This window comes from Phyllobates terribilis, unplaced genomic scaffold (genome assembly GCF_046119375.1).
Source record: "Phyllobates terribilis strain yellow unplaced genomic scaffold, ASM4611937v1 Scaffold_4__5_contigs__length_816908805, whole genome shotgun sequence".
Lineage (NCBI taxonomy): Eukaryota > Metazoa > Chordata > Amphibia > Anura > Dendrobatidae > Phyllobates > Phyllobates terribilis.
Window position 1 is genome coordinate 171,875,402 of NW_027362764.1, and position 26,281 is coordinate 171,901,682.

General features: G+C 40.9%; 1 protein-coding gene across 3 annotated transcripts in view; it reads right to left on the reverse strand.

The window, feature by feature from the left end:
* ANKRD28 (ankyrin repeat domain 28) overlaps positions 1-26,281 on the reverse strand; it is a 197,559-nt gene that overhangs the window by 78,095 nt on the left and 93,183 nt on the right. For all 3 annotated transcript variants that reach the window (XM_073677937.1, XM_073677936.1, XM_073677938.1), the window contains exons 4-8: positions 16,721-16,791; positions 7,353-7,553; positions 4,536-4,623; positions 702-844; positions 131-343 (exon numbers count right to left, since the gene is read on the reverse strand). In XM_073677937.1, the coding sequence (XP_073534038.1) occupies positions 131-343; positions 702-844; positions 4,536-4,623; positions 7,353-7,553; positions 16,721-16,791 (716 nt within the window). The remainder of the gene's footprint in view (positions 1-130; positions 344-701; positions 845-4,535; positions 4,624-7,352; positions 7,554-16,720; positions 16,792-26,281) is intronic.

Here is a 26,281-nt window from a genome sequence, read left to right on the forward strand (position 1 = left end):
AAAAGAAGAGCAGCTGTCAGTTTTGTCGGCCATGGGACTTCTACGTCTAGAGACTTATTAATATATGCCATCATACAAGCATAAAAATGTAAAAAAAAAGCACATATAATGTGAATTTAATATTTCTCACCTTAATATTTACATCTGCACCATTGCAAACCAAGAGTTCCAGGCACAGGGCTCCATGGGTCGAGGCAGCAGCAAAGTGTAAAGGAGAAAATCCGCGCTCATTTACTTGGTTCACATTAGCACCACAATCTAGAAGTTCGTTCACCACCACATCTTGCCCGTTGTAGCAGGCCACATGGAGAGGGGTGTTCCCATAAGCATTCGATTCATTCATCTAATTATGGTGAGAAAATAAGCGGGTGTGAAACATCTTCTGTTTTTCTGCAAGCTGCTACAACAACAATAAAAAAAGGAGTGCTGCACTGCGGCCTACACATTACATACACAATCTAAGGAAATTACACAAACAGGATTACTTTGCTGCAGTATTGCTGCACACGTTTTACCATCTCTCTTTTATTACATTTGTTACATTCCTCATCTTTACATTTGAAAAAAAAAATGTACTCAAAAACTAGAGATAAAACAAAAAGGAGACATGCTTATGTCAAGTCCAGACAAAATGACAGATGGCAGGCCTGTAGGCTGGGGAAATAAAAGGTGGGTTCAAAGAAGACCTTGCTTAAACTTACATCCACTCCTAAGTCTAACAGATACTTGACTACGCTGATCATCCCGCTGGAGGCTGCGGCATGCAGTGGTGTGTAGGATTTCTTGTCTTTACACATAACTTCTGCTCCATGAGTCACAAGTAATTTGACAACTTCAATGTGACCTAGGATAAAAAAATAAATAAAATGAAGACACGACTGTTATGTATGTGGTTTAAATGGAATTGACAATATATACAGGGTGGTCCAAAAGTAGGTGGCCAGAAAATAATAACATTTATTTTGATTTATATATAAAATTATATTTACTAACACAAGCATGACATTGACAATTACATTTTATTCTGAACAATAATACAAAAGCCCTTAAATTTTATCAACACAGGCGCTCAAACTGTTTTCCATTACAATTTGCACAGCTTTGAAGTCTGCCTCTTACGCTTCGACAAACTTTTTGCCACAAGTCTCTTTGGGTATTAATTTCTTGAAATGCGTCTCTTATGTAATATTTCAAATCACTGATACTTTTTGGTTTCTGACTATAAATTTTGTCTTTGAGTACTCCCCAAAAGAAAAAATCCATTGGGGTCAAGTCTGGTGAGCGTGCCGGCCAATCAAGTGGGCCTCTTCGGCCAATCCATTTATTAGGAAATGTTTCATCAAGATACTCGCGGACTACTCTTGAATAATGTGGAGGGGCCCCATCTTGTTGGAAATAAAGGTCATTTGAATAAAGCCCCCGTCACACTAAGCGAGATCGCTAGCAAGATTGCTGCTGAGTCACAAGTTTTGAGACGCAACAGTGACCTCAGTAGCGTTCTCGTTACGTTTGACACTTAGCAGCGACCAGGCCCCTGCTGTGAGATCGCTGGTCGTGTCGAAATGGCCTGGACCATTTTTTGATCGTTAAGGTCTCGCTGGGTAGCATGCATCGGTGTGTTTGACACCTTACCAACGACCTTGTTGACGACTCAGACACAGAAACACATAGGCGTGCATCGTTATACAGATTGTTACGGGTCGCCGCGTCGTTGGGAAGATCTGACTGTTTGACATCTCACCAGCGACCACATAGCGACGCAGCAACGATCCCTGACAGGTCATATCGTTGTCGGGATCGCTGTAGCGTCGCTTAGTGTGACGGGGCCTTTAGGCTGTAACTGGGGAACAACTTGATTCATTAGAATTTCGAGATACTTAACTCCTGTGACTGTTCCATCAAAAAATATTGGTCCTAAAACACCAAAACTTGAAATACCACCCCAAACATTGACACCAGGCTCGTTTAGTTGTTGCTCTAATGTTAATTGCATGTTCTCATTATACCAGTAAATACAATTATGTCTGTTAATTTGAAAGAAGCTTCATCACTCCACATAATGTTATCTAAAATTACTGGATTTTCTTCAATTTTGTTAAGCATAATCTCACTAAATTGCAGCCGCCTGTCTGGATCATCCTCCAATAAACCATGAATTAGAGGTGGACGATAAGCTTTCCACCCAATAGATTTCAGGATTCGCATGATAGAAGCTTGTGAAATTCCCAATTCCAGAGAGGCTCTTCTGGTGGACTTTTTTGGACTCTTAACAAATGTTTCAGCAACAAGTTGTTTATCTTCTGTACAGGCTGTTTTGGGTCGACCAGTTTTTGGAGCATTAAGGATGGAGCCAGTGGCATTGAATTTGTCACGAATGCGGTAAATGGTTTGTCTCTTTGGGGCTTGAGTACCAAATGTTTCAACCCAATTTGCTCTAACGGTTTCAGCATTTTGAGATTTACAATACTCTGTTAAAATCCATTTTCTTTGATCTGTATTTAAATTATTTGCCATTATGCGTGATCTGAAAAGAAAACAGATTTGGGGGAGATCTATCTGTGAAAACTAGATCTGTGAAACTGGCTCAGTTGCCCTTAGCAACCAATCAGATTCCACCTTTCATTTTCCAAAGAGTCTGTGAGGAATGAAAAGTGGAATCTGATTGGTTGCTAAGGGCAACTGAGCCAGTTTCACTTTACACCATGTTTGATAAATCTCCCCCTTCATAACCTTATTACACTTTGTCCACCTACTTTTGGACAACCCTGTATATATGGTTTAAGATGATCAGGTTAAAAGGAGTCTGTCATAACAAAATGATTGTCCAAACCAAGCACAGGAAGTCAGTGAATCCCTGGTATGGCCAAACATTTCTGTCTAATTTACCACTTTTTTCCCACCTACCTCCCATCCTCCTCCTCTTGCATGATTGACAGCTATGGCTTTACGTCTTTTCTATGGCAGTAATGCAGTTCCAATTTTCTAAATACATTGTTTTTTTGTGTTTGTAGCAAACTCCTTCTGACCGGAGAACTCACACACCCATCAGCCTAAGGTGGTTTTAATTAGTTGGATCCTTCTTGCCCTATAAATTGTAGGCTTTTCAGCACAGGAGAGGTGTCATTCAGGATAGGTCCACAACAATAAGGTACGACTTGTTGATGGCTGTTGGGCTCCCATGAATTGGCCCAATTTATGTGCCAAGTACCTTCATTTTTTCTGTAGCAATATTGCAGTTCCATTTATCAATATTTCATATTTACAAAATATAGCATTCACGTATTTTCTATGGAAGTAATGCAGATCCCATTTTCTAAATTCATTGATTTTAGCATTTCAGAGTGCAGCTATTTCTTACTGGCTTTACAGAAGAGCGGTGATCGAAGATAAACAATTAGGTGTTAAAGTGAACTAAAGCATTCGACCACACCAAGGGTGCACAGAGCACCTGTGCTTGGTTTGAACAGTCATTTTGTGCTGACAGATACCCATTAACGTACATTTTTGTTATCGGTCACTAAGAGCTGTTTGAAATGTGCTCAAGAGTTGAGCCTGCTTCACAATAAGCATATACTCATATACTTGCCTGTAAATGCAGCAACCGGAGGTTGCTCTGATTGCGGCAGTTTAACAATTTAGACACTGAATTTAACAGATGAGATTGCGGGGTCCTGATGGGTCACCACAGCGGCCAGGACTTGCTGTAGGCCCCCATAATCGTCATCTTAGCCCTCCTGTAAGGCCGAGCCACAGGCTGGGCTTCATAGCAAAACCACAATTTCAATATATACTCTAGCATGTCAGCATATAGAGTAAGCAAACGACTGCAGGTTTGGGGGACTAAATAATAAAGTAGACATTTTTAAAAAATGTTTGCATCGCAGTACACCTGTAAAAATATTCATTGCTTTCCAGCTTGCTACACTACCTGTTATTGAGGGGTCGGGTCAGGGAGCTCACAGGAGGTGCTAAGGTTGGTCCACAAAGCCCAATTAGAAGGAGCGAACGAGAGCAGGGAATAAAGATAATTCTTACAGGCATGCCAAGATGCAGCGGTGCAAGGAATGGTTCGTTAGGATGGGTATAATGTGCTGGCTAGGCCTACCTGGCGACATGTGACACAATGCAACACTGGATGTAATGATTTCCTATGGTTTGTGTTGCGACCTGCGATATACTGCGAAACAGAGAGGCATATGTTTCCAAAAGTGTAGGATTTTGTGTCGTTGGTCAAGTGTCACGCAGGACACATTTTTCATAAATTTCAATGCAAGCAGCAGTTGAAATGTGACTATTATGCTGTTTTATTTCCACCAAAATTACACTCAAAGTCGCATGACAGCAAGTCACAGATAATAAGTTACAGAAATATTTTCGATAGCGCAATGCCCCAGCATTAATATGATAATGAGCTGCAAATTACAACTTCACAAACTGAAATTTCAACTTTTCTTAACTCTAGTGATGATCTAGGTGAGTTTTCTGTAGAGACAGAATAGTCTGATTAGACTTAATTACCCAGCAGATAAACGTACCCATATAGGCCGCCCAATGTATGGCCCGTCTGTCTTTCTTGTCAAATGCGTTAATATTGGCACCGCGTGATAAAAGTAAACTGACCATCTGCAACACAGAAAGGCTGATCAGGAAAAACATTAGGAAAACCTGACACACATTGTTTAGCAATTTGTTAACTAAATCAAATTATCCCAATGAAGTGTCTGCAGAATAAGAGGCCAGCACATCATAAGAAAAAATAATGGTTAACACTAGTTGTAATAAAATTAATATAAACAAATTGATCATAATATATGGTCATGTGTCCAGACAAAGCTATGAAACCTACAAATAAGATACATGACCCGAAGATTATCAAAGGCAATAATAAGTAAAGTTTATTAAATAAGAAATATTTAAAAACTACAAAGGGGAAAAACAACACAGTAGAAGTTAAAAATATACATCCATATGGTGAGAGGAAAAAGTCAGTATAGTGGGTAAAGAGACCCTATCTCAATATCATGCACTTAATATAAATACTAAGTATACATAGATAAGAAGTATATCAAATATTAAAAAAAGAAAGAATATCAATTTAAGTTACTATGCCACAAATCTCAATAAAAAACATTTGCAAAAATGCTTCATATGTAAGCAAGTATCAAAGGGTATAAAAAGGTGTCAGGACTACCGCACAAGAAAATTAGTAAATACATACCGTAAGTGGCAAAATATGTGCAACTAGGAGAGAGATGACATTATGTACATGTCAGAGGAAAAAGACAGCAGTATAATGGCGATCCTCTAAGTGCTGTACAATAAACACCCTCAAAACTCAAAAAGGAGGATGCACAGCCGCAATCATAAATTAGGGTGCGTCATAATGTACCCAAACTACAGTATCAAAGGAAAAGAGAACAATATGGTACATATGTAAAAATGCGCACACCTCAATACAATAATTAATAAAATTACAAGCTTTATTAAACTCATTTAAAAGCACTAAAAAACAACAACACATGTGATTTCCAACACCCAAGATCCACAATACATGATTGGCCATATTCAAAATATATTTCTGATAAATAGCTTAGGTTCTTATAATTCTCATATACAATTTATTCCAAAGTACATTCATAAAATATCACCGTAATAAATCTATTCTCTGGCATACTACAGGATATCATCAATAAATGATTATTGTGTTAAAGCTTCACCTCATATGCTAACTGAATCTCAAAATATATTACGCACTTCTAATTAAATATCATCAATACATGATTATTCTATCAAAACCTCCATGCATTTCATATGCTCATGCCCAGCTAAATTTCAATATATACTGTATACTCCCAGTCAATAACTTCCATTGTATACCAGCCTATACCAAGAACAAAACCTTATGTATGGAAAATTTCTTAAAAACCTAAGTGAACAATGCCGCAATCCAATCATTGCTTACAATAGCCATGTCACCCCCTCAAGGTCATACGTGGATCAGGTGGCAAACCCCACGCGTATCGCTGTGAAAACACAGCTTCATCAGGGAAGGTATGTGTGAAATAAGAGATATGCCAATGTATATAAGCCCATGTAATTAGAAGAGATTGATTACCGGTGGTTGCGCCGACATGCTGCAAGCACGGGAGAACTCATGCAAAGTAATATTTTCCTCCAGCGCCACAATGGACGCCCGGGCATGCGCACTTCACATAGGAAGTGATGTCACAGCAAACTCTGGCCGTAACCAGGGACGCTGAATCCCCAGCCCTGTATCTCCTACAATGTAGCGCCATCTGCAGTGCGCAAGAGCACTGTGGATAAGACACTAACATCCCCCAAAAATATATATAGATATATACATCACTTCCTATGTGAAGTGCGCATGCCCGGGCGTCCATTGTGGCGCTGGACGAAAAGTATTACTTAAGATGAGTTCTCCCGTGCTAATTACATGGGCTTATATACATTGGCATATCTTAATCCATATATATATGGACACACAGAGAGAGGACACTATATACAGCATGTGCATGTCATGGTATGGTACTGCCCTCACTCCATAGGCACACTCCCAACGCACGTTTTGCCGGTGGCTTTCACAAGGTGACCTATCTACAGAAACTTCTGATAACCAGATATTATTCTCTAGCAAAATAGTAGACAGACTTTGGCTTAAATGGTAGAGGGGGACCCTAGAATGAAATTTCTGTTAATGTTGTCTATACTCTCCACCAAGGTAAATGCAAAGTGCTCATCTCCATGACTATCAAGGGTTCCTTTAAACATGTTTGAAACTTTCAAAAACAAAAAAACTCTAATTAAACCTGTTTACACAGTACTAGTTATACTGAAAAGACTAAAGCTAATATGCAATAATATGTGCAAAAGAACACAAGATCTTTAGAAAAGCAAGCGGCTATGAGAAATTAAAAGCAAGTCTCTTAATGAAAGTTACTTTTATACATTTATACGAAATATAGGTTCAAAATATCATTAGCGACGCACACAGGGAGGATGCAGAACTAAGAAAGAAGGCACAAAAGCAGGATTTTTGAATTCACTTCAGTGCCACGGGGAACGTGCCACTTATAGCAAACCTAGGTGACAAGGCGGGGGGAACTGAATAGACCAAGTAGATTCAAGCAGTGCTTCTAAAATTGGACAGCAGATGTCTCTGAAGAACATTGCTGTGCCGGAATATGATTTCCGCGGTGAGGTATCGGCCTCCCAGCAGCCTGACAAAATAATTGCTCAAAGCCCAAGTCCTACAGCTAAAGCATCAGCACTGAACACAGCATACAAGGTGACACTTGTGCAGAGGACAAATGGCATACGCTTGGGTACCGTACCTCCACATGACCGCTGAAGGCTGCATGGTGTAACGCTGTTCTTCCTGCCCTGTCCGATACATTGACATTGCTAAGGAGAGGCACCAGTGCTTCCGCACACGACACTGCCTTGTTTGCTGCAGCGATGTGTAGAGGGGTCTGCCAATTCTTGTCGCGAGCATTGACATCAGCTGAATGTTTTAACAGCACCTTAACAGCATCCTGGGGAGGAAAAAAGGATGATTTGCGTGATTACCCCATGAGCCACGCCACCCGGTAAAGACCATAAGAATCTGCACTCAATGAAAAGGCCCATATAGCTGGAAACCTATGGCGGATTTTAAAAAACAAACAAAATATACGAACAATCAGGGTAGCAGCAGGAATAAAATCTTAGCAAAAAGCGGCCACTTTTCACCTGGTGACAGGTCCTCTTTATATTGATAGGCTATCCTTAGGAGAGGTTACCAGTATAAGATAAGTGGGGGTGCGATCCACACCTATTCCTATGAATATAGGTGGATGTGCAGAACTTGGTTGCGGCCACTATACAGCTGATGGAGCCATGTAGATCCGCTCAGCAACTGATCACATCATGAACAGCTGATCAGCAAGCGTGCCTGATACCAATCTGACACCGATGACCTATCCTTAGATTGAAGTTAGATAGCCTTATAAATCCTATCCAGATTGCAATGCAATGCATGGACTGGTCAGCGGCTCACTCTGCTCCAATCTCTACGGCCATCTGACTGCGCCCTACGGATAGGTCAACAATATAAAGTACTGGACAACCCATTTCATCAAGTCTATATGTGTTCAAATTTAGGAATTTTTTTCCATTTACTAAACAAGTAAAAAGATAAGTTACACCGCTAACAATCCACTGTGCCTCAGGGCTCATGTTGGCTTCCTGACATGAAGATTTACAGCATTTGGATAGCCGACATTTTTAGTCACCTATGTTCTGGAAATGACGTGCATGTAGACCGAAGTGACATGTATGAACTCGGCACATCTTGTACTTCTATTTCTAGGTGGTGGTGTAACTCCCAGCTCTGCTAGGGTCAGAATTATAGACAAATATGGCTTTATGCATTTTTACAAACCGTTATACTTTGATGCAAGGTGCCATGAAAGCACCAATTTGATGGAAGTCCCGGGCTGTATTTTCACACTGATGGTTTCTTAATTGTATTAATGATATCGGTAACAAGGATTAAAATGATTTTCTTTCAGATCTTTAATTCTGCTAGTATTTGTGCAAGTCAAAAATGAGAAAATAGTCCAGAAACAGAACAGGAAGCAAAACTATTAATGGGGAAAAGGACACTAAATAACAGAAAAAACATCTCATTACAAGTTTTTTGGTCATATTTGTATTGTCTAGGAATAATTGTAAAAAAAACCTCGTTTACTATATGGTGCAAAGTAAATGTTTGGTTCTTTTTGATTTGCAAAATCTGGATTTTTTTTTTCCCCCACAATTTCAAGAGTTGTAAGAGAATTCATTAGCAAGACCTCACTCTCCCATCAGAGGTTTATTTTGGACATTTCTAATTTTGATAAATGACTCACTGTAAGCCAGACGTGGCTCCCTGGTACATATATGTTCCTAAACTACAAATAAAAAGGGTTTGTACTGGACAACCATCTTTCAATGTCCCTAACATGCATCGGAAAATATATATTATATACACTGCTCAAAAAAATAAAGGGAACACTTAAACAACAGAATATAACTCCAAGTAAATCAAACTTCTGTGAAATCAAACTGTCCACTTAGGAAGCAACACTGATTGACAATCAATTTCACATGCTGTTGTGCAAATGGAATAGACAATAGATGGAACTTATTGGCAATTATCAAGACACCCTCAATAAAGGAGTGGTTCTGCAGGTGGGGACCACAGATCACATCTCAGTACCAATGCTTTCTGGCTGATGTTTTGGTCACTTTTGAGTGTTGGTTGTGCTTTCACACTTGTGGTAGCATGAGACGGACTCTACAACCCACAGAAGTTGCTCAGGTAGTGCAGCTCATCCAGGATGGCACATCAATGCGAGCTGTGGCAAGAAGGTTTGCTGTGTCTGAGCGTAGTGTCCAGAGGCTGGAGGCGCTACCAGGAGACAGGCCAGTACACTAGGAGACATGGAGGGGGCCGTAGGAGGGCAACAACCCAGCAGCAGGACCGCTACCTCTGCCTTTGTGCAAGGAGGAACAGGAGGAGCACTGCCAGAGCCCTGCAAAATTACCTCCAGCAGGCCACAAATGTGAAGCTGAGGCGAAACGCGCGTCGAGGCGTTTGGCAGACCGGTATTATGAGCCCCTGATCTTTATCATCATGACTCAAGGTATTTATTTTCACGTTATTGGCTGGCATATTATATGACTTAAACATAGCGTTAGGCTGTTTATTATCATCAGCTCTCGGTCTCTTACTTTGATTGTAGATAGAGTGAGAGACTTAAGATATTTATACTTACCTTGAGCCAGCATGATATAGTGCTTTCAGTGGTTGATTTATTTTGATTTCAATCACTGTCTTATGTGCTTCACTTCAGCATAAATAATTCATTTATTCTTTGATATTTGTGATATATTTCATTCATATGAAACCATTATTTATGCGATATTTATATTGATTTGGCGGTCTCACTATTACTATCGTGTGTTTATATACCCTGTATCCCTTACTGTTTTAGCTGTTCTTTTCCCAATACCCTCCTATGTGATGTTTTTATTAGAATAATATATTGTCATGAATAAAAGATAATGTTTTGTATAGATCTCCAATGTGTCTTGGGTATCTGTCTATATTTTACTTCCTGTTACATTTTCATCTGTCTGACTGATATTTAGATACCTATTAGACTTTAGTTTGGGTTTTTGGTTTGGTGATTTGGAGATGGCATTTCACCTTCGGTGATTTGCTTTTGTTTTGGTTATTTCACAAATGTGCATGTGTCTGCACAAACTGTTAGAAACCGACTCCATGAGGGTGGTACGAGGGCCCGACGTCCACAGATGGGGGTTGTTCTCAAAGCCCAACACTGTGCAGGACGCTTGGCATTTGCCACAGAACAACAGGATTGGCAAAGTGGCCACTGGCGCCCTGAGCTCTTCACAGATGAAAGCAGGTTCACACTGAGCACATGTGACGGATGTGACAAAGTCTGGAGACGCCGTGGAGAAAGATCTGCTGCCTGCAACATCCTTCAGCATGACCGGTTTGGCAGTGGGTCAGTAACTGTGTGGGGTGGCATTTCTTTGGAGGGCCGCACAGCCCTCCATGTGCTCGCCAGAGGTAGCCTGACGGCCATTAGGTACAGAGATGAGATCCTCAGACCCCTTTTGAGACCATATGCTGGTGCGGTTGGCCCTGGGTTCCTCCTAATGCAGGACAATGCCAGACCTCAAGTGGCTGGAGTGTGTCAGCAGTTCCTGCAAGATGAAGGCATTGAAGCTATGGACTTGCCCGCCCGTTCCCCAGACCAGAATCCGATTGAGCACATCTGGGACATCATGTCTCGTTCCATCCAGGAACGTCACGTTGCACTACAGATTGTCCAGGAGTTGGCGGATGCTTTAATCCAGGTCTGGGAGGAGATCCCACAGGAGACCATCTGCAACCTCATCAGGAGCATGTCCAGGCGTTGTAGGGAGGTCATAGAGGCACGTGGAGGCCACACACAATACTGAGCCTCATTTTGACTCGTTTTAAGGACATTACATCAAAGTTGGATCAGCCTGTAGTGTGTTATTCCACTTTAATTTTGGGGGTGACTCCAAATCCAGGCCTCCATTGGTTAATAAATTTGATTTCCATTGATTATTTTGATGTGATTTTGTTGTCAGCACATTGAATACTTTGTTCTGTACAAAGTATTCAATGAGAATATTTCATTCATTCAGATCTAGGATGTGTTATTTGAGTTTTCCCTTTATTTTTTTGAGCAGTGTATATAAAAAACATACCTCCGTCGCCACTGCTCCTTGGGAAGTGAACACAACACAGGTGTGTATATATATATATATATATATATATATATATATATATATATATATATATATATATATATATATATATATATATACAGTACAGACCAAAAGTTTGGACACACCTTCTCATTTAAAGATTTTTCTGTATTTTCATGACTATGGAAATTGTACATTCACACTGAAGGCATCAAAACAATGAATTAACACATGTGGAATTATATACTTAACAAAAAAGTGTGAAACAACTGAAAATATGTCTTATATTCTAGGTTCTTCAAAGTAGCCACCTTTTGCTTTGATGACTGCTTTGCACACTCTTGGCATTCTCTTGATGAGCTTCAAGAGGTAGTCACCGGAAATGGTTTTCACTTCACAGGAGTGCCCTGTCAGGTTTAATAAGTGGGGTTTCTAGCCTTATAAATGGGGTTGGGACCATCAGTTGTGTTGTGCAGAAGTCTGATAGATACACAGCTGATAGTCCTACTGAATAGACTGTTAGAATTTGTATTATAGCAAGAAAAAAGCAGCTAAGTAAAGAAAAATGAGTGGCCATCATTACTTTAAGAAATCAAGGTCAGTCAGTGCGAAAAATTGGGAAAACTTTGACAGTGTCCCCAAGTGCAGTTAAAAAAACCATCAAGCGCTACAAAGAAACTGGCTCACATGAGGACCGCCCCAGGAAAGGAAAACCAAGAGTCACCTCTACTTCGGAGGAAAAAGTTTATCCGAGTCACCAGCCTCAGAAATCGCAGGTTAACAGCAGCTCAGATTAGAGACCAGGTCAATGCCACACAGAGTTCTAGCAGCAGACACATCTCTTCAACAACTGTTAAGAGGAGACTTTGTGCAGCAGGCCTTCATGGTAAAATAGCTGCTAGGAAACCACTGCTAAGGACAGGCAACAAGCAGAAGAGACTTGTTTGGGCTAAAGAACACAAGGAATGGACATTAGACCAGTGGAAATCTGTGCTTTGGTCTGAGGAGTCAAAATTTGAGATCTTTGGTTCCAACCACGTCTTTGTGCGACGCAGAAAAGGTGAACGGATGGACTCTACATGCCTGGTTCCCACCGTGAAGCATGGAGGAGGAGGTGTGATGGTGTGGGGGGGCTTTGCTGGTAACACTGTTGAGGATTTATTCAAAATTGAAGGCATACTGAAACAGCATGGCTACCACAGCATCTTGCAGCGGCATGCTATTCCATCCGGTTTGCGTTTAGTTAGACCATCATTTATTTTTCAACAGGACAATGACCCCAAACACACCTCCAGGCTGTGTAAGGGCTATTTGACCAAGGAGGAGAGTGATGGGGTGCTACGCCAGATGACCTGGCCTCCACAGTCACCAGACCTGAACCCAAACCCAATCAAGATGGTTTGGGGTGAGCTGGACCGCAGAGTGAAGGCAAAAGGGCCAACAAGTGCTAAGCATCTCTGGGAACTCCTTCAAGATTGTTGGAAGACCATTTCCGGTGACTACCTCTTGAAGCTCATCAAGAGAATGCCAAGAGTGTGCAAAGCAGTCATCAAAGCAAAAGGTGGCTACTTTGAAGAACCTAGAATATAAGACATGTTTTCAGTTGTTTCACACTTTTTTGTTAAGTATATAATTCCACATGTGTTAATTCATAGTTTTGATGCCTTCAGTGTGAATGTACAATTTTCATAGTCATGAAAAAAACAGAAAAATCTTTAAATGAGAAGGTGTGTCCAAACTTTTGGTCTGTACTGCGTAGATTATAATATTTATAATATATATATATATATATATATATATATATATATATATATATATATATATATATATATATATATATATATATATATATATATATATATATATATATATATATATATATATATATATATATATATACACACACAACCCCTGGCAAAAATTATGGAATCACCGGGCTCGGAGGATGTTCATTCAGTTGTTTAATGTTGTTGAAAAAAAAGCAGATCACATACATGGCACAAAACTAAAGTCATTTCAAATGGCAACTTTAGGGCTTTAAGGAACACTAAAAGAAATCAAGATTAAAAATGTGGTACTCAGTAAGGGTAATTTTTTTCAGACCAAGCAGAGGGAAAAAATTATGGAATCACTCAATTCTGAGGAAAAAATTATGGAATTATGAAAAACAAATACACAAAAGAACACTCCAATACATCACTAGTATTTTGTTGCACCACCTCTGGCTTTAATAACAGCTTGCAGTCTCTGAGGCATGGACTTAATGAGTGACAATCAGTACTTTTCATCAATCTGGCTCCAACTTTCTCTGATTGCTGTTGCCAGATCAGCTTTGCAGGTTGGAGCCTTGTCATGGACCATTTTCTTCAACTTCCAAAGATTTTCAATTGGATTGAGATCCGGACTATTTGCAGGCCATGACATTGACCTTATGCGTCTTCTTTCAAGGAATGTTTTCACAGTTTTTGCTCTATGGCAGGATGCATTATCATCTTGAAAAATGATGTCATCATCCCCAAACATCCTTTCAATTGATGGGATAAGAAAACTGTCCAAAATATCAATGTAAACTTGGGCATTTATTGAAGATGTAATGACAGCCATCTCCCCAGTGCCTTTACCTGACATGCAGCCTCATATCATCAATGACTGTGGAAATTTGCATGTTGTCTTCATGCAGTCCTCTCTATAAATCTCATTGGAACGGCACCAAACAAAAGTTCCACCATCAGCACCTTGCCCAATGCAGATTCGGAATTCATCACTGAATATGGCTTTCAACCAGTCATCCACAGTCCACGATTACTTGTCCTTAGCCCATTGTAACCTTGTTTTTTTTCTGTTTAGGTGTTAATGATGGCTTATGTTTAGCTTTTCTTTATGTAAATCCCATTTCCTTTAGGTGGTATCTTACAGTTCGGTCACAGACATTGACTTCAGTTTGCTCCCATTTGTTCCTCATTTGTTTTGTTGTGCATTTCCTGTTTTGGAGACATATTGCTTTAAGTTTCCGGTCTTGACGCTTTCATGTCTTCCTTGGTCTACCAGTATGTTTGCCTTTAACAACCTTCCCATGTTGTTTGTATATGGTCCAGATTTTAGACACAGCTGACTGAACAACCAACATCTTTTGCAACATTGCGTGATGATTTACCTTCTTTTTATTCAGAGTTTGATAATCCTCTCCTTTGTTTCAATTGACATCTCTTGTGTTGGAGCCATGATTCATGTCAGTCTACTTGGTGCAACAGCTCTCCAAGGTGTGATCACTCCTTTTTAGATGCAGACTAACGAGCAGATCTAATTTGATGCAGGTGTTAGTTTTGGAAATGATAATTTACAGGGTGATTCCATAATTTTTTCCTCAGAATTGAGTGATTCCATAATTTTTTCCCTCTGCTTGGTCTGAAAAAAATTACTCTTACTGAGCACCAGATTTTTTATCTTGATTTCTTTTAGTGTTTCTTTAAGCCATAAAGTTGCCATTTGAAATGACTTTAGTTTTGTGCCATGTCTGTGATCTGCTTTTTTTCAACAACATTAAACAACTGAATGAACATCCTCCAAGCCCGGTGATTCCATAATTTTTACCAGGGGTTGTGTGTGTGTGTGTATGTGGAGATAGATAGATAGATAGATAGATAGATAGATAGATAGATAGATAGATAGATAGATAGATAGATAGATAGATAGATAGATAGATCTCTGGCAAAGATTAAGAGACCACTGCACAGTTTTCCAAAAATCCCCATCTCTACATGTCTGGCAGCCATTCCATTCCAGTGTCAGTTGAATTCCAACCACAGTCCACCTCATTCTACTTAAATGTGCTTCTGATTAGGTGATCACCTGAACCAAATCTTATGTAACGAGGGAAAGTATAAAAAAAAAAACACTGCTGTGGTCTTCACAATCCTCTTGCAATAGGACAAGCTGGATGGCAAAACAAGTGCTAGGAATAGCCCAAAAGTAATTTGAATGAAAAAATAACTTTTAACCATGCCAAAAGAGTTGAAAAGAAAAGTCTTGAGTGAGGAAAAGAAGGGCTCAATTATAGCTTTACTAGCAGAGGGATACAGTGAGCGTCATGTTGCCTCCGTCCTTAAAATTTTGAAGACGGCAGTCCATTACAACAAGGTCAAGCAGCAGACATTGGGGACAATAAAGCTACAGACCGGCAGAGGGCGAAAGCGACTCTCCACTGACCGGGATGACCGTCATCTTATACGAATGTCACTCAGCAACAGCAGGATGACATCAAGTTACCTACAAAAGTAATGGCAAAGGGCAGCTGGGGTGAAGTGCACGGCAAGAACAGTTCATAACAGGCTACTAGAGGCAGGCCTCAAGTCATGTAAAGCTAGAAAAAAGCCTTTCATCAATGAGACGCAAAGGAGAGCCAGGCTGAAGTTTGCCAAAGACCATAAGGATTGGACCATAGAGGACTGGAGTAAGGTAATCTTCTCTGATGAGTCTAATTTTCAGCTTTGCCCAACACCTGGTCGTCTAATGGTTAGACTGAGACCTGGAGAGGCATACAAGCCACAGTGTCTTGCACCCACTGTGAAATTTGGTGGAGGATCGGTTATGATCTGGGGATGCTTCAGCAAGGCTGGAATTGGGCAGGTTAATCTTTGCGAAGGACGTATGAATCAAGCCGCATACAAGGTTATGCTTGAAAAACACTTGCTTCCTTCTGCTCAGGCAATGTTCCCCAACTCGGAGGACTGTTTTTTCCAGCAGGACAATGCCCCATACCACACAGCTAGGTCAATCAATGTGTGGATGAAGGAGCATCACATCAAGACCCTGTCATGGCCTGCCCAATCTCCAGACCTGAACCCTATTGAAAACCTCTGGAATGTAATCAAGAGGTAGATGGATAGTCACAAGCCATCAAACAAATTAGAACTACTTACATTTTAGTGCTAGGAGTGGCATAAGGTCACCCAAAAGCAGTGTGAAAGATTGGTGGAAAGCATGCCAAGACGCATGAAAGCTGTGATTAAAAATCATGGTTATTCCACCAAATATTGATTTCTGAACTCTTCCTGAGTTAAAACATGAGTATTGTTGTTTCTAAATGAATAAGAACTTGTTTTCTTTCCATTATTTGAGGTATGAAAGCACTGTTTCTTTTTTATTATTTTGACGATTTCTCATTTGCTGAATACAAATTTTTTAGCTTTGAATTTCGGAGACATGTTGTCAGTAGTTTATAGAATAAAGCAACAATGTACATTTTACTCAAAAATATACCTATAAAGAGAAAAATCAGAGAAAATGAAAATTTTGCAGTGGTCTCTTAATTTTTGCCAGAGCTGTATATGTGTGTATATCTATTATACATACACACATCAAGATGTGAAGTTTTGTATGCAATGTTCAGGATAGAATTCTTCCCACTTACCTCACTACAGGGTGCAACAGCTCTATGTAGAGGCGTTAACCATTTGCTGTCTTTGGCATTTACTCTGGCTCCTGTAAAACAGTAGCACAAGTAATACTTATAAACAATGACTTAAAACATTACAGAATTGCAGCAGGTTGTTACAAAAAGCTGCAAAGGGCATAAAGCAAACTAATGCAATTTCAACTATTTTCCTCTTTATTTTCTCATAAAGTGATCACTTTTGTAATAATTGGATTATCTCTGCTCAGACCTCACTCCTATAAGAAAAGCAAAAGCAGCATCTAATATGTCAGATACTGACCAGACAAAAACCTGACCCTGACCTGCAATGCACTCGGATTCAAAAAAGTGAAACAGGCAAGGCCAAACAATCACACATCTGCATTAAAAGGTGCTGTCCATCCTCAAAGAAGTGTACCAGCTGGCAGAGATGGCTTAAAAATCACAAAATCAGAAATACGTCCTTGGATCCAGAGCAGTTCATTCTAGTGGCCTGTGCAGAGACCATAAGCAATGATGTCCCATTCTTAAGTCATCTGACTGCTCAGGCTCTTATTTGGCTACAGCGGTCAAGAGATGGGAACAGAGCGCCATGAAAGGTGCATCTAATAATGCACCCTTCCAGTCACCTGACTGCTGCAGACAATCACAGGCCTAAGCAGTCAGATGACGAAGAATGGAACATCATTGCTTCTGATCCCAGAGCAGACCACCACAGCAACTTGCACTGGATCCACAAGGGGTGACAGTAGGTGAGTATACTCAATTTTGTTATCTTTATGAAATCTATAGAGACCGGTAAGTTATTGTTGAGTTTAGACAACTCCATTAAGTACCAAAATCTGTCTTGTTATAATAATGGATAATTTGGACAAGAAAAATATGTAATTGGGTTCTAAACAATAAAGATTTTTTTTAAAACACAGGAAGTATTATAATAATAATTTTTATTTTTATAGGGCCAACATATTCCGCAGCACTTTACATTTTGGAGGGGAGAAAAGACATTACAGAATAACGATAATCACAAAAACCAACAGATACCAGGAGGAGAGAGGGCCCTGCTCACAAGCTTACAATCTATGAGGAAATAGGGGAGACATGAAAGGTGGATAGTAACAATTGCTTGTATTGTACGGTCAGCAGTATTAGCTGATAAATAATATTAATAGTTATTGACAAAAGCTATGAATAGATTAAAAAAAGCAAAGTTAAAGAATTTAGTACTTATGAAAGGTCGCATTCACAGTCGACAGCGAACTGTATAGGAATCTGCTAGAGAAAGGTCACGGCATAACGGGGTGCGCTAGGACAGGGTCTCGATGCTCGGCAGCTTTCTGGAATTTCATCTGCATAAAAAGTCACTTGAATAGGAGGCAAATAATGACTCACGGCACAAACTGTAAGAACATGTAACCACAGCAACAGGCGCTGACATTAAACAGACCAAATTAGAAAAAAAACACGGCACTAAGAAAAGCAAATCAGGAAGTCTGTGACAATCTTCCGCCAGGTTACTCAGCATGGTCGAGTCTGACTCGCCAACACTTCCTTTCTCACCATGAGTGTAGTTCGTTTTCTTAATGACCAGGAACTTGGTGAAACTTGTTAATGTGGCTATATGGGAGCAGGGGGATCAGTCTAAAACACGACGGAGCAGAGGACACAGCTGCACCAGGCTTAAGGCCCCGTCACACATAGCAACGCTACAGCGATCCCGACAACGATACAACCTGTCAGGGATCGTTGCTGCGTCGCTATGTGATGGCTGGTGAGCTGTCAAACAGGCAGGCTCACCAACGATCAGGGGAGCAGCAACATCGTGGAAAGAATCTTTCCACGATGTCCTGCTCCTGGTTACCAGCCTGCTGAAGCAGGAGCAGGCTGGTAACCATGATAAACAGCGTGTTACTAGGGGCCCGCTGTTTATCATGCTTACCACTCTGCTACGGTGAGCGGGAGGTTACTGCTCACCGTAGCAGAGTGGTAACCATGATAAACAGCGAGTTACTAAGTGTGCGTGTGCCCCTATTAACGCGCTGTTTATCATGGTTACCAGCCTGATCGCTGGTCCCGCTGGTCACACACAGCGATATGTGCTGACCAGCGGGAGGGCAAAGACCAAAAAATGGTCCAGGACATTTTGCAGCGATCAGCGACCTCACAGCAGGGGCCTGATCGCTGCAAAGTGTCACACATAGAAACATCGCTGGTGAGGTTGCTGTTGCGTCACCAAAACCGTGACTCAGCAGCGATCTCGCTAGCGATCTCGCTATGCGAGACGGGGCTTTATACTATGGTGAGATTGCCATCAGACATTTCCTGCTGTGCGATTATACTTCTCTAATACATAAAAGTCATGAGACCATGTGCCAACGTCATTAAGAACAACATGGACATAAAGGAGAGCATTTCATAAAAATGAAGACACCATTATACTGCATTTCTCGCCACCAGACTTCTCAAACTTCTTGTCTCTTCTAGACCCATAATGTTTTCAGTTTCTGGTCCATGTGGCTGTGTGAGGGCTGGCTTTTTTGCGCCCTGAGCTGATGTTTTTGTTGACAGCCTTTTGGTTTCAATACGATATTTTGATTGCCTCTTACTGTATTTTTTGCGTGGCATTGCGACGGCCAAGAAACCACAAATCTGTCGCTCTATGTAAGGAGGCAATTGATGCATAATATTTTATTTCTGGTATTTTTTATTGTGAAGCATGCACCGAATGGTTGTAAGCTGCTTGTGGCCCCTTCCCTTACTGGTTAGGGTAGGTTCATACTATTTGAGGGAGGAAATGGGAATGTTTTGTTAGCCGGGTTGTTGGGAAAGCCTATCTGCTGCACAAACCTGCTGAAGTCTGAATTATATGGAGGGTAAAACATCTGGAACAGGTGACATGGATAAGGATAGTTGCACATTTATTCATTACTTTAGCAAATGGGTCTAACAGTTAATTTTATATCTTGGAATATAAGAGATTTAAGGGACAATTCCAAAAGACATGCAATATTTGAATGTGTCAAAAAGATCAATCCAGCAATAATAGGGCTACAGGAGACACATATGACAAAAGATCTTATTAATTTAATGCACAGGTCCTGGATGGGGTTTGGTTGCACTCTTCTCTTTCTATTCCAACTACTCTAGGTAGGTCATTGATATAATGTATAGAAGTATTCCCTTTAAATTCATAAGCACTTTCAAAGATGATGAAGGGAGGTTTGTAGGTGTTCGCTGCTTAATCGCTCATTTTGAATGTGCCATTGTTGTAGTTTATGTCCCCCCTCCTTACTCTAACATTACGATCAAAACAATCCTGATGAAACTGGCAGACTGGCCAGATATCCCCTTAATAATTATGGAAGAAGTTAAGGGTATGTGCACATTTTGGGTAAAATTTCTGCACCATTTCTGCATCTCATTGCAGGAAAAACGAAGCTGCCAATATGCACGTTTTTGCCTGCATTTTTGACTGATTTGAGTGCAGTCAATGGTGAAAAACGCTGGCAAAAATGCACAGAGAATTGACATGCTACAGATTATTTTCTGCACCAAATCTGCAAGTCAAAGGTAAGCAGCGTATGCATGACTTCAGTCATCTCATTCACTTTACTGGTATCAGGATTGCTTCAGGTTTGACTACCAAATCTGCATTGCAAAAAAGCACCAAATCTGCAACGTGTGCACGCAGCCAAACAATAGATCGAATCCATTTTCTGTCCCCCTTTGGCCACTTTATTCAGGAGGTGGGCCTGGTTTACATCTGAAGAGAAAGGTTTACTAACTCAAAAAATCTACTCCTGTGCCTCATCGACATATCAATCCCTTTCAAGAATTGATTTGGTACTATGTATTTGTGACATGCAGAAGTAGTGCTGTTGCTTTAAAAGCATTCAGCAACTATTAGAAGTAACACAAGCACATGAGACAGGAAGTGTTGTGCTCCAGAAGCATCCAGCAACTAGAGGGGTTAACACAGTCACATGAGACAGGGAGGATTTTAGCAGAGCCCCAAGGGGATTGTGGGGAAGTTATTTACTATCTGGTTGGAGCCGAAGAGAAAGGTGGTGTGTGTGTTCTGTATCTCAGAGAAGCGCCCTTGCAAGTGAAAAGGATTCAAGTCAGGAGTGAAGCTAAGCACAGGTCAGGTAGAGTTCCTGAACTAGCAGTGCAGAGTATTGTCAGGCAGAAAGATAAGGACTGGAAGAAATGGTGTCACAGGGATCATCTCCCTCAGCAAACCCTCCCCCCCTCCATCTCACTGTGCTGTAAAGAATGCGGTGTTCATTAATGTGCCTTTGCATTAGAACTGTGCTGTCCTGTACTACTGGAAAGACTGTGAACTGCTGTGCAGCTAAGGAAACTGTACTGTTTGTCACTGGAGCCTGTTGCTCATGAAATTTAACTTGCATTGGCTGTGCGGCTTCTTATTACATGCTACTGTTCTTCTATTCATGAGGACTCTTGTCAAGTGTGTCTGGTCAGCAAGTGAAACGTGTCTGTGTCTGAGGGTCAATACCTGTGTGGTCTATGGTCGCCCTGAGTAACGGTTCCCCCAGGATTCCAAAGAATTCATGTAGCCTGTCTTGCCCCTATCTGAACCTAGAGGCGTGCATGTAACATAATCCTTCTATGATTCCAGGTCTCGTTAATATAGAATATTCTCCTAGGTCGTTAGCAGATCCGATGAGGTTTAGGTTCTCTCAGATGTAGAGGCTTAATCCATTTTGGCTTAAAATTATTGACTGTAACAACGTCAGGGGGAAACTATCGGAATTCTTTTCCACCCATTTGGGCTCGGCACACAAGAGTGGTATAGGATGCAATGAAGGCCTTCCCGTGGGGTGTGTTAATTAAAGTCTGCTAAGGTTAACTCACAAAAAAAGGAGGTAGACCTGGAAAACAGAGTTCGGGATACTGAATTGCAGTTTATTCAAAATATTAGCCCTGAATATCTATAACAGTGAGGGGGGGGGGGGGTTGCAAAAACAGGTTCGGGCATCCCAATTAGAAGAGGCCGATAATAAACGTATATTATGAGAACAGCATCTCTATGAGGAGGGATAGATCACAGGTCTGTTACTTGTAAAGATGATTCAAGCCCAAAGAGAAAATTTCATACATCATTTGAGGGACGTAAAGGGTAATATGGTCTTCAGGACCCCGGATATACTAAAAGTCTTACATAGAAGAGTATAGATTAGAATAGAAACTAAGGTGAATTACTCACAAGATGATTTGTCAGAGTACCTTTCGAGAATAACCTCCAGACAAGGGAGAGTTAAAGATAGAGATTTTTTTTAGATCAGCCAATTTTCTTATAGGTTAGCCAGGCTGTTGGAAAAATGGCTAGTGATAAGACCTGTGGTTCAGATGGCCTTCCGATAGAAATCTATAAACATTTTGAGAAAGAAATGTTAGGAAACCAACTGGAAATGATTAATAATGCATTTTTATAAGGGGTGTTACCAAAGTCATTATATAAAGGGGTAATAGTTGTTCTGGCCAAGGATGGAAAAGATTGAGAACTACCTGACTCTTACAGTCCTCTCTCAGTGCTGACAACATATATGTTAAGATACTGGCTAAAATTCTGGCCTCCCGACTAAGTAATCAGCAATTCATCATTGAATCAGTAATTCATCCAGATCAGGCTGCTTTATGCCATAAACCTACGTAGACTTTTTTTGAATTTGCAAGTGGCACAGGGGGATCCTAGTCAGAAGGGAGTCTTATCCTTAGATGCCACCAAAACATTCGATAGTGTTGAATGGGGTTATATTTGGAATGTGTTAAAGAAAATGGGGTTTGTCCCTAACTTTATAAAATGGGTTATGCTGATGTATAAAGCACCAACTGCTAAAATAAGAGCAAATGGAGAGGTTTCTGGAAACCTTGAGCTTCACAGAGGATAGAGACAGGGGTCTCTATAGCAATTGAACCATTTATATGTATTATTGTATTATTAAACAACATAATGGGATAGATGGTTTTAAATATGGAAAATTAGGAAGAAAAGTCCGGTGTTGTGCAAGAGAGGTGGGGTAAGTATGATAATAGGGCTAGTAGGCGGGGATTTCTTGAAGCTTAGCAGAAATCATTTAATTAAAAATGTGATTACACAGAAACCAGACCGCTAATATGGGGTATACAGGTAGGTATAGATTCACATTTCTATAACCTGTATGCCCATATTAGTGGTCTGAAAAGTCCCAGGGGGTGACAGATTCCCTTTAATGGGAGCACTGGAGACTGCGAAGCTCTGTGCTTGGCTGAACTTTGGCGCTCCTATAAAATGAATATAGAGGCAGTGCGCATGATCGACCCCCGCTCCATTCAGCTTAGACTCCCAAGAACTCTTGGGATCCGTGGGGGCCACAGCGGTCGGATTCTCAGTGATCAGAAAGTTATCCCTTATCTTTTGGATAGGAGCTAACTTATAAACTTGAGAACACCCCTTTAAGGATTAGGCCTAATCTGGCCTTAATGTTTCATCCTTTAGGGTATGTGCACACGATGCAGAAATGAAGCAGAAAATTTCTGCATCATTTCTGCATCTCCCTGGCAGAAAAAACGCATGCAGATTGTGCATGCGTTTTTCCTGCAGAATACATGCGGATCCACATGCAGATTCACATGTGTTTCCGCATGCAGATTGACAAGCGCTTTCCAGGCGATTTTAGCATCACCTGGAAAGTGCTTGATAACTAGGTCACACTATATAAATCCATGCAAACAGCATGGATTTATACAGTGTGAACCGAGAGAGTGTATATACTTACCTCTGATGGCCCGCGCTGTCCTGCTCACTCCGTTCTCCCGGCTGCCGGCAACTTTGAATTGAAAGACCTGCCGACGTCAGCGTCACGTGACCCGTCACATGACTCTGACGTCACCGCAGGTCCTACAACTCACTGCAAGTGCCGGGAACCAAGCGGGAGCGCTGCGCGGGCCGACAGAAGGTAAGAATACATTTATTTTTTATTTTATTCTTCTTTTTACAGCTTTTTTAATGGTACCTGGGTGTGGATGAGACTCTCCTCTCCTCCACACCCGGGTACCATCCGCACATTAGAACGCACCAATTACGCAAGTACAAATGCTGTCTTGCGGAATTGGCGCGTTCTAATGCAAGTCAATGGCGGCGAAATCGCCGCGTTTCCGCAAAATTAATTGACATGCTGCGGATTTTTGACCGCAGCGTTAACGCTGCGGAAAAATCCGCATCATGGGCACAGCACATGCGGATTTCCATTGGGGAACATTGCTGCCCTTCTACCATGCGTTTTTCATGCGTTTCCGCGGCGTTTACGCAACTGCAAAAACGCCGCGGAAACGCATGAAATACGCATCGTGTGAACACAGCCTGACAAGAAACAATTTCTTTTTTCACTTTTTCGTCGACGCAGATGTACGAGGTGTTGTTTTTTTGTGGACTAAGTAATATTTGTCACTGACAGCACTTTGAGGCATATACAACCTAATATACAGTAAGTAAACCATGATTAAAAATGCATGTAGCGGTTTAAAAGTGTAGGTGGATAGTTTTTACCACATCAAAATTGATTTTAACGATTTGTTAATAAAGAAGTGAATTATTTTTAAACTTTCGATTTGGACAGATACTTACTTTTGCCATTATACAAACCCAATAGCTAACTTTTATTAACTCATTAAGGGAAGAAATAGAAAAAAAAAGAAATAACAGTAGTTCTGCTATTTGACATTTGATGTTTTTTTCCATCCACAGGGCTGTATGAGGGCCTATTTTATTACGGACGAGATGTAGTTTTCATTAATTCTATTTTGGGATATTTATGACTATTCAACCAACAAAAAAAGTGTAATAAACAAAAGAAATACCCTGTAATTACAATTTTTTTTTTAAACACCATTTGCTTCTTTTTAGAATTGACAAGCTAATATGTATGTAATGGTTTTTTTTTTAGGGTCTTCAGGAAAACTGTGTGGGATAAATACTTTTATAGTATGGGTTGTCCTGGACGTGTTACAGATGCAGCGATACCAGATACGTGAATGAAGCCTTAGGCTGCGTGCCCACAATGCGTTTTTTAAGCGTTTCCGCAGCAGCAAAAACACTGCAAAAACGCTTAAAAAACGCATGATAGAAGGCCTGCCATGTTCCCCAATGATAATCCGCATGTGCTGTGCACATGCTGTGGAAATTTCCGCTGCAGATTATCATTGCGGAAAAAAACGCAGCACTACCAATTATTTTGCGGAAGCGCTGCGTTTTTGCCGCCATTGACTTGCATTGGAACGCATGGAATCCGCATCACTGCATCTGTAGATGCGCATTCCATGCGTTCCAATGTGCGGATGGTACCCGGGTGTGGAGGACAGGAGACTCTCCTCCAGACCCGGGTACCATAGAACCTGTAAAAAAAAATAAAAAAAAAATAAAAAATAAATGTTATATTTACCTTCTGGCGGCCCCCGATGTCCTTGTCTCTGCTTGCCGGCAGATCGCGATGGACTGAAGGACCTGCGCTGACGTCACAGTTATGTGACGGGTCACGCGATGCTGACGTCGGCAGGTCCTTCAGTGTACCGCGAGCTGCCGGCAGCCAGGACCGAGCGAAGCAAGACACCGGGGGCCATCGGAAGGTAAGTATAGATTTTATTTTTTATCATTCTTTCGGTCACACTATATAAATCCATGCCGTTTGCATGGATTTATATAGTGTGACCAAGTTGACAAGCACTTTCCAAGTGATGCTAAAATCGCTTGACAACCCGCATGCGTTTTTTCTGCCAGGGGAGATGCAGAAACGCTCAGGAAAAATCCGGAGCATTTCTGCATCGTGGGCACATAGCCTTAGACTCCCACTAGTCTCTTAAAGGGGTTGTCCACTAATTGGGACAACCCCTTCTCAATCCGTATGCTTCCCCCTTTTAAAATATTAACAGTTATACTCACCTCTGGTGCCAGCACCATTCCAGCGGTGTTGGCATAGTCTCTCGTGGCGATCATGTACCAGTCTGATGACGGACGAACCCTGCAACCAATCATTGGCCACTTTACTCTCCCCGCCTTCAGCTGTTCGCTCTCTTCCTCCGAAAGTATGTAATATGTCAGAAGGTGGGGAGAGTGAAGCACTACTGCTTGGCCGCAAGGTTCGTCCGACGTCACACTAGTACGCAATTGCCGTGAGTCAGCGTCAGCATCGGAGGGGAGTAGAAGTGTAATTTTAAAAGGGGGAAATAAACAGATTGAGAAGGGGTTGTCCAGAGTAGTGGACAACCCCTTTAACTAGGAATAATAATTTTAAACCTACAAATATAGGCAGCAAGCCAGCGGGCTGTGTAAATAACCATAAGCTCAGCTGCAGTCACAAGCAACATTCAAATAGAAAACCTACAGCTATGACTGCATATGTGTTTAAAAAAAAAAATAGCCTTTATAAGTTACAATATAAAATGTACAAGTAAAAAAACATAAAAAGTAGTGGGCAATATCTAAAAAGTGCCAAAGAAGATACAAAATGTAAGGAAAAATGCATCAAGGGAAGTAATAAGCATAAGGCTGCGTGCCCA